Source organism: Erpetoichthys calabaricus, chromosome 15 (assembly GCF_900747795.2).
Source record: "Erpetoichthys calabaricus chromosome 15, fErpCal1.3, whole genome shotgun sequence".
Taxonomy (NCBI): domain Eukaryota; kingdom Metazoa; phylum Chordata; class Cladistia; order Polypteriformes; family Polypteridae; genus Erpetoichthys; species Erpetoichthys calabaricus.
The window spans coordinates 8,839,352-8,856,658 of NC_041408.2; the positions used below are offsets into that span (position 1 = coordinate 8,839,352).

The 17,307-nt window shown below is 37.3% G+C and overlaps 1 protein-coding gene across 2 annotated transcripts in view; it reads left to right on the top strand.

Moving 5' to 3' along the window:
- Window positions 1–17,307, top strand: part of LOC114666066 (bcl-2-associated transcription factor 1-like) — a 42,557-nt gene that overhangs the window by 24,278 nt on the left and 972 nt on the right. The window contains exons 10-11 of one of the 2 annotated variants that reach the window (XM_028820796.2): window positions 5,325–5,477; window positions 13,777–13,989. In XM_028820796.2, coding sequence (XP_028676629.1) covers window positions 5,325–5,477; window positions 13,777–13,989 — 366 coding nt within the window. The remainder of the gene's footprint in view (window positions 1–5,324; window positions 5,478–13,776; window positions 13,990–17,307) is intronic. The other variant, XM_028820797.2, reaches the window with a different exon arrangement.

The following is a 17,307-nucleotide window of genomic DNA, read 5'->3' on the forward strand; positions in this document are numbered from 1 at the left end:
AAAGACATAGTTATTAGCAAAAATAAAATGGTCACATGATATATTTTATGCACCCCAAATTGGTACAACAAACGTGAAGGAGGGTTTCCTCACAGAGTTGTTGGTTGGAGCTCCTGAATTCTTGTGGACAGTAAATTCAATATTGAGCTGCAGTCACAGCATTTTTTGACTTAGGGGTTTTAATGGAACACCTCATTGTTGGCAGCAGCTCTCATGAATTGGGCATATTTTTTTATCTGTTTCAGTAGTACATATGTGTATTTGCTTGTAAACAGAGACTTTAGGCAGATTTATCATAAACAATTACATTCTTGAAATTTTATGCATTAGATGTTGATGTAAACTTGCTTATTTTACTAAATTACAGGCAAGTGTATCATCACTGCTACTATTAATGTAGTGATGTGCAACTTGGTACATGCAGACAGGAGAGAATCCTCTGAAAAAGGTACAACATTCTCATTGAGTTAGATACATCAATAGTTTTGAAAAGTATCTGCACGACATATTTGATCCATATAGCTATTCACTAACCGAGTTCTCCAGCATTCTATAGTTATTGTATTTGTATATCATTAGTAAGCCATTAAAAAGACCAAGCACTTTGTTATGCACTGTTAATGAATGTTTGGTAACTTGGCGCAAAATACACGTGCAGAATCTGTATGGTTGTAATACGTTAGCAAAAACATTTTTTTTTGTGTCGTTCAACCCCCACCCCACCCCAGTATATTTCATTATACAGTTGAGCCTCGGTTTGCGAGAATAATTCATTATGGAAATGTGCTCGCAGTCCAAAGCACTCGTATATCAAGCGAATTTCCCCATAAAAAATAAAGGATACTCGGATTATTCGTTCCACAACCCAAAACTGTTCATGTAAAAATGATTAATACAAAATATAAAGTAAAAATACATAAAACAAATTAACCTGCACTTTACCTTTGAAAAGAATCGTGGCTGGTGCGAGTGAGTTTCATAACTCTTGTGGGATTCCACCCAATGGGACGACACACGGAAGAGCGTCCCAAAGCAATTGCAGTCTCCCAGCGCTGTAGCAGTTCGCCGTAAAAGCGAATCCGAAAAGATTGCGAACATGCTATAAGCGCCTGCCGTCGATGGGTGATACAAGGAACATTATAAATGCGAAGGGCACAGTATTACTTGGCCACGACCCTGCCTGACTGCTGTGTCTGTGTATAGGAGAGTGGCAGATCCTGCTACAATAAATAACCACGCTGTTGCAGTTTCAAGCTGAATAAAGCTGGTGTTGCTAAAATACTGAGACTAAGCTTCGTGTTTTGGGGTGCAAGACGGGGTTTCACACGTCACAGCACACACACACACACAAACAAGACGGGGACTCGCACGTCACAGCGCACACACACACAGAGTCGCAATGCTGTAGTAAACAGTATATGCTCGTATGGATGTTGACTATATGAGTGAGGCACGCCGACTCAGACGGAGAATAGGAGATGATTGCCCACAATCCCGCAGCGAGAGAGAGAAGAACCATCAGCTCATTTGTGATCACGACACTCAGCAGACAAAGCGTATACATACTACTTGTATTGGAAGACCTTGCTCGTTTATCAAGTCAAAATTTATTAAAAATTTTAGCTCGTCTTGTAAAACTCGCAAACCGAGGTTCCACTGTATATCTTTTTTTCTCTAAATAGCACCATTGCTATATTAGCTGATTTGCAAACTCCCCCCCCCCCACCCAACACCTCCTTTTTCTAAGCTTTATGGTAGTTTAGTTGTAGTGCTCCGCTATACAAAGCTTTATGGTCCATTAGGGAAGTGCATGTGCCAGAACTTAAGTATGAGCAATGATCAGCCCAGGTGGATTTCAGAAAGCAGGAGAAAAGTCTAGAATTAGATATTTAGAAACGAGACTGGAATATTGACTTTTACAAAGAAAGTGGAGTAATAAACTGAGAAAAGTGAATTTGGAGAATAATCCTGTGCATGGAGAGGAACAGAAGTTGTACAGTATGTTGTCCGGCTAAGCTGGGAGTGGAAGCGAAGGAGCTATGGTGACAGATAAGGGTGTCTTCGGCAGAAAGTAATAGAGGCTGCTTTAATGAGCTCATAACTTTTTCTTTTTTAGATTTGTTTTTCGTTTAATTAAATCTGACACTCTCTGCCTGAGTGTGAAACATGAGTGAGCTTTTATTTAGTACAGCAGTTCACATTTTGAATTGGGTAAAGAACAAACAAAAGAGAATCTGCATTTTCTGCTTACTCCATTGTCGCCTGGAGACCTACAGACAATTGAGTGCCCCTCTTCTGACATTCTGGGAGGGAGAAAAGCTCAAGTGTTTAGTTAAAAATGCTGTCATTTACACATTTACTGAAATTTGTGGTGGAAGACCGTTATAGAGAAAGTTCACCATTTAACTTACCTGTGAAGTGTTCAAGCAGCTGAAGCAGCCTGGTTGCAAACACTTTCAAACGCAGTGTTTGAACAGAGGTTGACGCACGCTTGTATAACTCTAGATTTACCAGTTATGGATGAAGTAAAGTGAAGATTGGTTAACGCTAGTTGTATAACACAGTTGCCCAAATAGCCAAAGGTTGTCTTTTGACTGGTCTTCGTGATACAAAACAGTTCAGAGTTGTTGAGCTATAAAAAAACTGATGTTTTAATTTTTAGTGACCGATTTACTTTGATTTTTTTTTTTATTTATATGATTGTTTTTAATGGGGGGGGGGGGTTTGAGGTAATCTGTGGTTCTTAGGTGTTATTTTTGCCATTATTGTCCTTTTCTACTTTTTGTTTTGATTATATTTTGTCCATCCTTGGTGAACTGTGCAAGTAAAAGGAGGAAGAAGAATCATTTTATTTTTTGCATCACTTTTTGATTAGGAGCCACTGTTGTTGTAAAAAGCACCAGTACTTTTTTTTTTTTTTTTTTTTTTTTTTTAATGTTCTAGTGAGTTGTATGCATTTTTACAATGCATTACTTTGTAAATAATTTTGCCTTATCTGGAATAAACCAGATATTCTGTTTTTGAGCAGCTGTTTTTGTCTCAATTATTCCATCCCCTGTTCGTTTGGTAACTGTTCCAGATTCCCAGAGTCTAAAAACTGTATAAAGGTGCCGCCATTGCGCAGGGCATCACAATACAGTTAGTGGGTTCACTCTGATTTTAGAGCATATCAGAATATCAGTTTGTTTGGCATTTCTTTTAATACTAATTTCTAATGTCAAATTTTGAGTGAGTGTGAATTTAGATTGTCTTCATAAATAAGATCTGTCTGTACTGGACTCGCTATTTCTTAGAGTGCCACTAAGATTTTTTTTTTTTTTTAATAGTGATGTCTGTGTATACTTGGAAGTTTATTAGAAATGCATTGAATATTTCATATGTAAAGCAGTTAGTACATGCATTTTTTGCATTGCTTTATTTAATATATTTGATTGTCTTTCATTGAAATAGTAAAAAATATGAACTTTTGTTCATATACTTGGCATGTATCCAGTGTTAGGTTCCAGGAGGTGTCCTTTTTAGGTTGCAGTGTTCCGTGAAACAGTTTTCAAAATTATTTGCATCCTGTCTAATGTGCTAGATAAATTTTATGTTTGATATATTTCTGGATATATTTCTGTACTGTGAATTTGTGATCAACCAAGCAAAAGATCGGCATTAACCCTGAATGGACAACAGGTCTTCACAGGACACACAGAGGCACCTACAGTACCGGCATTCATTCATCTGGTTCCAGTTTAAAGTTCCCATTTCTATAAGTCATTTTAGAAACTAAATAGATCACCTTCGTCTACGGCAGTCTGATTATAGTTTATTTTTGCAAATATCAAAGGACAGTTAACATTTTTAGCAGACTGTTTGAATTCCAAGGAGACACTGTGGTACACCAGTTGATGATGTTGTCGATGATCAATCCTAGGTGTGCACGTTCTTCAGTCTCTGTATTTGTGTGGGGTCCTTTTGGTTTTTGTTGCAGATACCTGCATGTTAGGTTAACTAGTACTTTAAATTGTGCCTGTTGCAGTTGAAATATGGCTTTAGCTCATCTCATAAGCCTGTTATTTAATTTAACTAGGCTTGAAAATGGTTAAATGGATACTTAAGTATTCTGTTTGCGATTAAACATACTTATAACATGCACCGAGTTCAACTACTTAAGTATTGTAAGTAGTGCTTTGTTATGAAATATTTTTGAAAGTGACAGTTACAAACCTATAGTGCTGTATATTATTTACATTTATCTGGACAAGATAAGGTATCGGTTCCTTTTATGGAGACATTTTTCTGAATCGGTAAGCAAGTATGTCTGGTACTGCTGTATCAGTCAGATACTGTATACATTTTATGTGCTCACTTGCTTGTGTTTGTGTTGTTCATGTTGCATTATGCCTGTGTGTATAGACATGTAGCACAACATCGTTATGAGTGAAATCATTATAAATGTGCATACACTGAAGTCAGCATCTGTGCGGAAAAATTTAATTCTTTAACTTTTTTTTATCGTTTTACTTCAATTTTTAAAGGTTAGATTTTTTGTTTTGAAATATTAGTGGAGGGCACTCTAGTTGTACTTTTTATCTTCTGTTGTGTGAGTAATGCAGTAAAGAGCAATATTTTGAAAGTGGTGTCGGGTTCATGCAGTGGTTAGTGCTGTCTTCTATTGGCTCCTCATTCCACAAAGACTCTTGACTGTGAGAAACAATGACAGTTTTCCTCGCTTTTGTCTTGGTATTCCTCTTGTTTTCTCAGTCACCCACTTGGAAGACATGTGTATCAGGTTTATTGGTGATTGCAAATTCCACCCGCTTGGGTGCATGTGCACATGAGTGTTTCCTGTGATGGACTGGTGCACCTGGTAACTGCCTTGCTCTTGATACAGTTAATATAGGCACTGACTCTATACAGCTCTGGTGCTGTTAATGTTATTAGCATTCTTTTTATTCAACTAATTTGTATTTTAAAAATTTTATGCTAAAATGAAATAACCGTTATATTTATTCAATATGTTATGCAGTACCTTAATTGATTTTTAGAAAATACATATTCAAGTATATTAGAGCTAGATACAAGCAAGCAAGTTGTCATGTTAATATTTGAAGTGGTTGGTATTGAAGGTGGCTAACGACAAATAGACTAGTCAAGCCTGTGGTTGTTTAAGCTGTGTTTTTGCTACAGAATAGCTTGTCACAAGCAGCAGTGTAGTAAGACTCCTTTCCCCAGTGTTCATTTTGTTATTTAAACAAGGAGGTTTGTGAACTTTGTAAAAGGTTTCACAAGTTCCACTTAACAGTAGTTTTGTGTTTTCCTTATTTTATGTGCTTCAGCAATTCCGCATAAGAGGTGGACGAGGCCGAGGCAGAGGCGTCTTTACTGGGCCAAGTCCTGGACCTAGTAATCTGAATGTACCTTTCCAGAAGAGAACGAAGGAGGAGGAATGGGATCCAGAATATACTCCCAAAAGCAAGAAATATTTTCTGGTGTGTAGCATTTCTAAAGTATTCTATCTGTAGGGTGCTAGAACACCTTTTTATGCATATAATTTTTTCCACTTTTTCTTAAACCAGCTTTACAAATATCACTTTTTAGCCTTTTCCCAAGTTGGCTGTTAATGTGCCTGTACCTCCATTTGCTACTATGGGGTAGGCAGTTGCCTTTAATTACAAATAATTTGCCAGCCAGCAAAGTAATAATGCATGCGTGAGAACTTTTATACACACGTATATAAACTTTTATACACACACATTTAGTACACAAATGAGCTTGACCTGTTCCTATATTTTATTATTGCATGCTTCCGTGGTGTTGGCATTGCGTATTGGGCTGACAGGCAGGTTATTTTGGGAGTGTATTTTGGTTCTTGTTTAGCCTAACAGGAATATTGTCATCTGACACAAAAGTTCAGCTTTATTTTGGTGGAAAGTCCACCTAAGGTGACACTTTTAAATGTATTAAAGAATTAACGAATAACTTTTTGATTAGCAAAAGTAACATTTTCATAACATCCCCAAATGTAAACCTGATCAAAGATGTGTGCTGAACTGAAGTGGGCAGTTCATAAGGGTTATACCTAAGTGACAGCTTGGAACTGGGAGATCTCTACATAGATGATCCTTAGAAAATTTTGTTCTTCTACTTGTCATACTAAAAGCCTTTATGTTGTTACCTGTGCCCATTGAGGCTGTACAAATTGCTAGATACAGGAAATTCAATGAGTTTGGCACATGTTTTTACCAAAGGAAATTGCATTATTTAAATACATTCATCCATCTTCTGACGTGTTTAAAAGGTTCAGCCTTGTGATATGTAGTGCCCTATCCTGATAGCATTGAGTGCAAGGTGGGAGCCATACAGTCCATCACAGTCCTACTTATGCACACACTGTCCTTTATTTATATGGGTTTAATTTGGTGTGTGTTAATACAACATGAGCAGAAATGATACTAATTATACTAATAAAGACACTGTTTCAACTTCTCTAGCATTTTTATTGCTGTGCAGCTTCTGATATTTTTTTTAAATGTACTAGAGTAAAAGGCAAGAAGGTCCTAATTCAGATTTTCACGCAGAACGGAGATTTCTGATATAATAGGCGTCCTGTGGTGACCATTGCTGGACAACAAACAATATCAATCGTCCATGAAGAAATCTTCTGCTACTTGTGTTGAATATTACACATGTCAAGTCATCCAGCCTTATGCTAGTAATGTCCTAAACGCTTGTATATTTACTAAATTAATTGAAAGGTAAACCATCATTGGGAAACCATCTTATGAACAAAATGTGAAATATGCCTAATTTCAAGATTGCATAACGAGTAGAAGGGCTAATGACATTTTTTGGTTATTAGTTATGTGTCTGGATTGAATTTGAATGTTTTTCAGAAGAATACACAAAAACCTGAGATTGCTAGCTATCTCTGCACCATTACCCTTGATATGAACAGGAGAAAGGCTTTCCCCCTGCCTGTTTTGAAATTTTCAGTTTTCTTACTTTTACTGGCATTAGAAGAATGGTGACTTTTATGGTACCCTAATGCCAAGTCCTTTAGATAATCAGAATTGGATAATTAATTATTGATAAACTCTACTACAGCATTTTTCCGTCAGTCAGAAAAAAGGAATTCCAGGTGTGTCTAGCCACAGTATAAAATAGAAATCTTAAGAACATAAACTGGGTGGTTCATTTTAGGATAAACAGAAATGACATTCTGCTTTCAGCTTTGAAGAACTGAGTTTATTTCTGTCAGAAAATGAAATCCTACTATAGTGTTTTGCTTTCCAATCCGAAACTAGTAAATTTATAGATAACTTTAAAAGAAATGCTCTACTTTAGTCAAACATAGTCTAGCATAGTATTTCTATTGTGTTAAGTTTAAAAAAAAAAATAAAAAAATAAAGCAGCTTGGATAACAAGAGGAATGGATTCTTCATTGACCTGTTGCAGGTGTGAGCACATTGGCATGTATTAAACGTGATCTAGATGGTGATGTTACATTTATTTGTGTCATTGCCATTCTCTTAAAGCACTCCATTACAATTGATTAAAGTAAGGCTGCCTAATAGCTTTTGAGAAAGGTTTCCTTATCTTTAGAGGAGTGAAGAGCTACATGGATTGTTCATATTGTAAAGATATGGTCTGGGACACTGGCACCATTGACACCTATGGTTTTGGGAGTATTTTGCCACATTCTATTTGCTACTATTGAGCAAATGAGTTTCCGAATCAGAAATTTCTTGGGAACCTCCTAAGAATTAGGAGGAAACAAAGCCATCCGAATTCTGCGAATTGTAACATAAAGCTGACCTTTCATCTCAGTTTGTATAAAATAAAAATGTATAATATGGGCAGCCAGAAATGGCTTGTTTGTGGCCGTATTACATTTGTAATTAGGCAATAAACCTTTAATGTGCTTCATACGCTCTTTGTTTTCAGGAAAAAAAGTGTAGCTTGTCCATCACAACTCGGAGCCCCGAAAATGTTAAATGTTCCCTTTTGTTAGCCTCTTTTTCAGAGCACCAAATAGCTAACACTGAATAAGTATGCACTGGCTTTTCAATGTGCTTGATGTGCTCAAGCTTTAATTGCAATGCATTTCACTGCATCTGAGAGAAAGGTGTGTTTCACAGTTATTACCTCAGTAATCGTTTTGTAGGTCGTAATTGTTTGTGTGCCTTTGTAGACCACAATGCTCCAATTTTTCACTTGGATATTGTGTTCTAGCTTGCTTAGTGGCCAGTCAGTACATCAAACCTGTGTAGATTTATCTCTGAAAGATTAATCTTGCTGTCATTCTTCCTCCAGTGTTTCTGGTTTGCCAATGAACAAATTTTTCTTATGGTAAGAAGCCATCCAAGACAATTTTTACGACGCTTGTGATTACTGTTGTGTACTTCTTCCAGTTTAATGGGTAGGCTTTAAACTCTGCCCAGTTGACATATTTAAAGTAGTCCTGTAGTGATATCTTCCCCGAGTCCAGCACTACATGGGGAATCAGTAGTGAGGATTGACTGAAATAAAGACAAGGAATTGAATGGCTGTCATCCTTAATGTTGTGTATAATTGCCCTCATTCGTAGAATTCCTACTGTTTTTGGTGACCTTTTGTTTATATCGTTAGACTGTATACTGGTCTGACTGAAGTAGCTTATGCAAGGTGTTCGTGTTATGGGACTTGAATAGCAGTTACTGTAACATGAAATTTCCCTTGGTTTATAATAAGAATTATACAGTCATATGAAAAAGTTTGGGAACCCCTCTCAGCCTGCATAATAATTTACTTTCAACAAAAAAGATAACCGTGGTATGTCTTTCATATCCTAGGAACATCTGGGTACTGGGGTGTTTTCCAAAGAAAGATTTTTAGTGAAGCAGTATTTAGTTGTATGAAATGAAATTGTCGTGGTGAACATTTCGGAGCAAAAGACGCACCAAGAGGTTCTCACCTGAAATGAAGGCTATTAGGAGACATAGGATAGGCAAACAGAGTATATGGCTTTATTCCAATAAAACAACAACACGGAGCCCCTGAACAGTTCAGAAATCAAAGTTTATATAATTGTTATCATCCTGACCTCGCTCAAATTAGCTCATTCGCTGTTCCCTCTGACTCCCCTCTGCACCTGCCCAGCCGGTACCCCGAGTTCTCATGGGAACCATGATTATCTCCTGACTTCCTTCTGCAGCTGGCCACCGGTATTTTTACTGTCTATTGTTTATCTTTATTTTCTGTTTTGCTTATTTTGATTGGCCTTGGCCGGGCAGATGGTCCTTCTTCCATTTTTGGGCTTTCTCTTATCATTTCCCCTTCCTTGGCTTTCAAGCTATTTTATATTTGGTGGCTTAAAGCTAAGCTTTAATTAAAAAGAAATGGCATGTGCCTTTATTTAACCATTTGCTTGGCAGGCCTGACTTGCATTAATATCTGCACTAAGGTTAATGCATATATATTTTTTCTATATTTATTTATGCTAATAAATGAATACACTAATTTTATTTTCCATACATTACATCATCTTGACTTCGTTGTAACAATGCCGTTGCTGTTTCTGCTGACTCATTATTCCAGCTGGTTTCTCACGTGCCTACCATGACCGTTTTTCTGTATTTCATCATTCCTTGCTTTTTGGCCTTCCAACAACAGGTGTTCATATTCCCCCTTTTGTCCTCAATAGTTTCTGTGCGTCATTCTTTCTATTCTGTCCTTTTCCCAATATTGATAATTTTGGTTCAGGCCTAACTAGAAATGCAATATGACTAATGTTTTTTTTTTTTTTTTTTTTATTTGCTTGACATATCTTATTTGCTTGATATTCTAATTTTTGCTAAGTCTAATGCTTCTAGAAACTGTTAATTACTTTGTCTATTTATGCTAATACATTTTTATTTTCCATAAAATCAAATATGAAAAACTGACTGTGCAAAAATTTGGGTCCCCTTGTAATTTTGCTGATTTGAATGCATGTAACTGCTCAATACTGATTACTTGCAACACCAAATTGGTTGGATGAGCTAGTTAAACCTTGAACTTCAGAGACAGGTGTGTCCCATCATGACAGAAGATATTTAAGGTGGTCAATTGCAAGTTGCGTTTCCTTCTCTTTGACTCTCCTCTGAAGAGTGACAGCATGGGATCCTCAAAGCAATTCTCCAAAGATCTGAAAGCAAAGATTGTTCAGTCTCATGGTTTAGGGGAAGGCTACAAAAAGCCATCTCAGAGGTTTAAACTGTCGGTTTCAACTGTAAGGAATGGAATCAGGAAATGGAAGGCCACAGGCACAGTTGCTGTTAAACCCAGCAGGTCTGGCAGGCCAAGACAAATACAGGAGTGTCATATGCGCAGGATTGTGAGAATAGTTACAGACAACCACAGATCACCTCCAAAGACCTGCAAGAACATCTTGCTGCAGGTGGTGTATCTGTACATCATTCTACAATTTAGCGCAATTTGCACAAAGAACATCTGTATGGCATGGCGGAAGAACAACACTGCATTCCAAGAAAAACACCTGCTACCTATTGTCAAATTTGGTGGAGGTTCCATCATGCTGTGGGGCTATGTGGCTAGTTCAGGGACTGGGGCCCTTTTTAAAGTTGACAGTCAGATGAATTCAACCCAATAGCAACATATTCTTCGGGATACTGTTCAAGCATCAGTCACAAAGTTGACGTTACGCAGGAGTTGGATATTACGAGACGATGACCCAAAACACAGTTCAAAATCTACAAAGGCATTCATGCAGAGGGAAAAGTACAATGTTCTGGAATGGCCGTCACAGTCCCCTGACTTGAATATCATCAAAAATGTATGGGATGTTTTGAAGCAGGCTGTCCATCAAATTGAACTGAACTGGAGAGATTTTGTATGGAAGAATGGTCAAAAATACCTCCATCCAGAATCCAGACACTCAAAGGCTATAGGAGGACATAGGTGGGAGCGGAAGATGCCATCATCTATATGCTACATCGATCCCTCTCTCACTTGGACAGAGGCAATGGTGCTGTAAGAATTATGTTTCTAGACTTCTCTAGCGCCTTCAACACAATCCAGCCTCTGCTCCTTAGGGACAAGCTGACAGAGATGGGATTAGATTCATACCTAGTGGCATGGATCGTGGACTATCTTAAAGACAGACCTCAGTATGTGCGTCTTGGGAACTGCACGTCTGACATTGTGGTCAGCAACACAGGAGCGCCACAAGGGACTGTACTTTCTCCGGTCCTGTTCAGCCTATAAACATCAGACTTCCAATACAACTCGGAGTCCTGCCATGTGCAAAAGTTCGCTGATGACACTATCGTGGGCTGTATCAGGAATGGGCTGGAGAAGGAGTATAGGGACCTAATCAATGACTTTGTTAAATGGTGCGACTCAAACCACCTACACCTGAACACCAGCAAAACCAAGGAGCTGGTGGTGGATTTTAGGAGGCCCAGACCCCTCATAGACCCAGTGATCATCAAAGGTGACTGTGTGCAGATGGTACAGACCTATAAATATCTGGGAGTGCAGCTGGATGATAAATTAGACTGGACTGCCAATACTGATGCGCTGTGCAAGAAAGGACAAAGCCGGTTATACTTCCTTAGAAGGCTGGCTTCCTTCAACATCTGCAATAAGATGCTGCAGATGTTCTATCAAACAGTTGTGGCGAGCGCCCTCTTCTACGCAGTGGTGTGCTGGGGAGGCAGCATTAAGAGGAAAGACGCCTCACACCTGGACAAACTGGTGAGGAAGGCAGGCTCTATTGTTGGCATGGAGCTGGACAGTTTAACATCTGTGGCAGAGCGAAGGGCGCTCAGCAGGCTCCTATCAATTATGGAGAATCCACTGCATCCACTAAATAATGTCATCTCCAGACAGAAGAGCAGCTTCAGTGACAGACTGCTGTCACTGTCCTGCCCCACAGACAGATTGAGGAGATCGTTCCTCCCCCAAACTATGCGACTCTTTAATTCCACCAGGGGGGGTAAATGTTAATATTTAACATTATACATAGTTATTGTCTGTTTTTTCACCTGTATTATTATCATTCTTTAATATTATTTATTGTATCAGTATGCTGCTGCTGAAGAATGTGAATTTCCCATTGGGATTAATAAAGTATCTATCTATCTATCTATCTATCTAGAGGCTGATATATTTGCAAAAGGAGGCTCAACTAAGTATTGATGTCATATCTCTGTTGGGGTGCCCAAATTTATGCGCCTGTCTAATTTTATGATGCATATTGCATATTTTCTGTTAGTCCAATAAACTTAATGTCACTACTGAAATACTGCTGTTTCTATAAGACATGTCGTATATTAAAAGGAAGTTGCTACTTTGAAAGCTCAGCCAATGATGAACAAAAATCCAAAGAATTAAGAGAGGTTCCCAAACTTTTTCATTTGACTGTAATAAGATGTCATCCCATATCAGAGGAGAAGTACAGGAATTGTAGCTTTGAGATCTTGTTTATAATTGGGTGTTGAATGTCAGCTAGGTATTCTAAGATCCATTGTGGCAATTCAGATGTTGGCAAAAGTAAAAGTATTTGTTTGCAGCAAAGATGGAAAATTAATAAAGAGAGTTGGAGAGTGAACTTCCTAGTAGTGCTGCAACCACAACTTTTTAAATGTTTTTAGAACAACACAGTACCCGCATTTCAGGATTTAGAGTACCGGAAACACACACACGCAACATGTTTAAGTGTATGCTGTGCCACATTTGCTATTGGTCACTCTATGATTATATTCTGCATCACTGTTAAATGCAACAACTATAAAACCGCAGGTACATAAAAAATACAATAAGTTGTCATTAACTTGTGGGTCGTTTTCTTTCGTCAGCTGGTGGTTACTGTTGTGGGTTTGACAGTAGGTACCAAAAGGCTTTTGCATTTTTTGTTGTGTTGTTTTTTTTTCCTCTTCCAATTTGCTCTTTGTTTTCTGAAAAGAATAACAGCCTTTGATATAAAGGCAAAGAAGTGGTTGTAATTTATTAGTTTAATCTTCCACCTTCTGCAGTGTACATGTAATCTTTCTCGCCCTATAAGACTTTAGAGGTGGTTCATGGTCACATGTGACTTCCTAAATTAAATAAATGTATTATAGAACTAATCTTAAACATCATCTGTTTTTCAGTGGCAGTGTCATGAGTCTTTTAAATATTAAGTTTCCTGATATAATGTAGCCCACATTTGCCAGGTTAAAATCCTATATTCAATTTTTGCATGTGCTATTTTGGCAAATCTTATCCAAAGGTTTAAAACCTTTCTTATAACTGATTATGCTAACACGGATTCATGATCTGATTTATTTTCCCTTTACTATTGCTGTTTCACTCATAGCTTGGTGGTATCCTTTTACATGATGATGGTAGGTGTTTTATTTGGTAGTTAAAAAAAAAAAAAAATGCACACTTCATGGCCTGCCCTCCCCAGTATGGTAAGTTGTGTTACTGTTTAGTCATCCTGTAAGGTCAGTTTAGACAGGGCCAGTGGCACTAAATTGATTTTTAGATAGTTGCTTGCTGATGGTCAGTTTTCCTACATTGTAAAACAAATAGCAATGCAGCTTAGTTTGTCTGGCGTACAGCAACTAGAGTTCATGGTACATGAAGTAAAGTATCACTGCAGTGAATTTGCCTTTCTGCTTTAGTTTTAGAGATGTGCATACTTCTATGTATTTACAAATAGACATTTTGCTAAAAATATTACTTTTGAAATGAATATGAGAATTGAAAATATTCAATTGTCAACTTATTTCCTCTAAACATTTATTTCATATTTTACGGTAGCATGATGACCGAGATGATGGTGTTGACTACTGGGCAAAAAGAGGAAGGGGACGTGGCACATTTCAGCGTGGCAGAGGGCGATTCACTTTCAAAAAGTCTGGCAGCAGTCCCAAATGGACTCATGATAAATATCAGTGTGAGGGAAATGTGGAGGAAGAAGATGAGGATGTAGAAAACAATGAAGAACGGAAGGACAAGCGCAAAGAAGAGAAGGTAGAAAAAATTACCAAGATTAGTAAATATAGCAGTGACTGTAACCACTAATAATAATGCTTGTGACATTAACGTGGTGCTGTTGCCTTTTGGTTTTTGAAAGAAAAAAATGAAAGTATGATGTAATAGCATTCTGTAAGTTTTTAGGAGGAACATCACATACAGTAGTATGCTTATGTGTAACATGGATTTTAATGTGAAAGGGGTTTTGCTTAAAATACTGGTACAAGTTATTTTCTGTGTTAATACTGGAAAGGGAGTATTTTTCATTAATGTTAGTCAATAAATAGGTAGCTAGTAATAAATATTGACTACACTTACTTACACTGGAATTTGTTGAAGACGAGATTTTCCTCATGAACGACTATTCAGGAATGGCAAACTTGATGTGTGAATGCCACAGGGGCTTTTTAGTTGATAACTAAAATCAAAATTTGCCTTATAATGGAAATCTTTTCGTAAAGTTTTGGCTTATGTGTTTATAATTACTGTCCTTTTTACAGTTTTAAGCAAATATTTCTTCTAGTCACACATTTAAGTCATGCACATCTTATATTCTTTCACATTTATTTTAATTAGGTCTTTGATTTTCCTTTTTTGTCATATTGGTTTGTGTTAAAATACTCATCATTCTGTTTTGTCATAAAGGTGTCTTAAAATTATAAATCCACCCAAATTGGGCGTTACGTCTGTAGTCCAGTAACATTTTAATTTAAGAAAAAGCTATAGAATGGCATCCAGGTAATGTGGCCTGAGAACTCGATATTTAAGGAACTGTTTCATTTAAAAAAAAAAAAAAAAAAGTATAAACCAAGAATATTTATTTTAGCTCAGATCTACCGCTTATGTTAAGTATGTGTTAAGAGCATTTGACACATTTCAACCTGGACATTTTTAGAGCAACCACCAGTAAAACTGAACAAGTTTAATCTTAAAACATAATTCCAGTGACCAATAATACAAATAAAGTGACATTCAAAGTGGCTGTGGTGCATTTTATTTTCGTGTGCCTCCGCGTCACTATTGTACTCCTGTGCCCAGTGTTTAAGATCTGTTTAAAAAAAAAAAAAAAAAATAAACGTATTTCTTATCTGAGATGACTCCATACTTTTAATTTTCTGACTCCATTGTACCTGCATCCTCTATCTCTGTCACATCTCATAATGTAACTAGCTTTACTCTTGATCCGTGAAGTGACGTATATAAGTTACAAGGCAACTGATTAATGATACAATTTGTTGGAAACTATTTTCATTATAAATTATTGAAGACTTTCAGTAGTTGTTGAAGCCCTAGACTATACATTCATCATGAAGTTTTGGCTTGAACCTTGATTTTTTTTTTTTTTTTTTAAATATAATGACAGTGTATTTTGGACACAGTGAGTCATAATGTTGTTATTCCCACTTACCAAATGTTTCTTAAATTTGTAGTTATTCCACTCTGCTTGTTGTTCTATGCTTTATGCTCATTCAGCTGGTTTATACATAACTATTGGAAGGTGCGGTTTCAGATGTGCAGCATGTGTTCCCTATTAGTTATTGGGATGCTTTTCCCTTTCACTGGATTGGTGTCGAAGGCAGCTGCAAAGCAAGAACCAAAACATTTTTATAACTTTTTTTTGCAAGATGTTTGTAGATTCTGTTAGTCTGTTTGTTAAAGGGAATAAACTTAAAAAAAAAAAAAAAAAAAAAATTGAACAGTGGTTTGGGGCAAACTTAATTAAATTTAGATAAGACCTATTTACAGTATTTAGCACGGAGTATGCAAATAAATCTAATTTTATACACGCTAAGAAGTGGCCTCTTTAAGAGGAAGCTATGCTCTTCAAGTATTTGATCAGTGAAAGACTAATCCACAGATACTAAGAAGTGCAGTCCTGAATGCGAGATTTGCTTATTTAATATGGGGGCAAAAAGACTTTCACATAATTATTGATTTAGTTGTGCAATTTTATATTTTAGTATCACTGTGGATTATGACAAGGAAACCCTATTAAAAGTCTTACTTTCCCCGTAAACCACCTTTTTTACTTAAGTTTTCATCTTCAAATCCGCTAAATGTTAAAATGATTTTTGTTCACATCCATACTGTAGAATGTATCTCTCGAGTTCAGGCCTTGACCATGTTGTGCTTCTAGTTAGTGACCAGGCATTGGTCGTCTGTGTAATTGTTTGCATGTTAGAGTGCAGGCCTTGCACTCAGTGTGGTCGTGCTGTAATGTTTCCATGTCCAGTATAAACCAAATTGTATCTGCATATTATATGTTCCTGTTCTTAAAACTGATGACTCCTTTTACCTAAGCCTAGGTTGCTTGGTGTGGTGCCAACAGGGTGTTCGTTTTCAGTTTTCACTAGCTTTAGACTTTAAGAATAAGTCGAGGCAGACATTTATAACTAATCATAAAAAGTATAGGAGAGCTGGTCACGGTTTTATAAGGCAAATGTATTTCTAACTATCTTGTGTTACACTGCCTTTGTTTGTGGCTTAAAAAAAGTAATTCCTTCTTGGAAGCATCAGTTTTAGCACAGTTGTAACTGTGTATATGTAAAAATGTCACAAGTCAGTCTTCATTTTGTATTCCAGGTTTCATGGTAAATGTTGTTAAGGGGGTCTGAATAGCTTAACAAAAAGCACCAAATGGTGTGATTTGCTTAGATTTACACAGTGGGCTTCTGGTAATATTGCAATACATTGTTTACTGTAGAAATTATAAAATTAGGCCTTGTGTTGTATTTTGCAGAGTATTTTATATTTTCAATGAGAACTTAAATACAGTAATCCCTCGCTATATCGCGCTTCGCCTTTCGCGGCTTCACTCCATCGCGGATTTTATATGTAAGCATATTTAAATATATATCGCGGATTTTTTGCTGGTTCGCGGATTTCTGTGGACAATGGGTCTTTTAATTTCTGGTACATGCTTCCTCAGTTGGTTTGCCCAGTTGATTTCATACAAGGGACGCTATTGGCAGATGGCTGAGAAGCTACCCAACTTTTCTCTCTCTCTCTCTCTTGCGCTGACTTTCTCTGATCCTGACGTAGGGGGATTGAGCAGGGGGGCTGTTTGCACACCTAGACGATACGGACGCTCGTCTAAAAATGCTGAAAGATTATCTTCACGTTGCTACCTTCTGTGCAGCTGCTTCCTGAAGCGACATGCTGCACAGTGCTTCACATACTTAAAAGCTCAAAGGGCACGTATTGATTTTTCTCTGTCTCTCTCTCTCTCTGCTCCTGACAGAGGGGGTGTGAGCTGCCGCCTTCAACAGCTTTGTGCCGCGGTGCTTAGCATACTTAAAAGCCAAACAGCCCTAT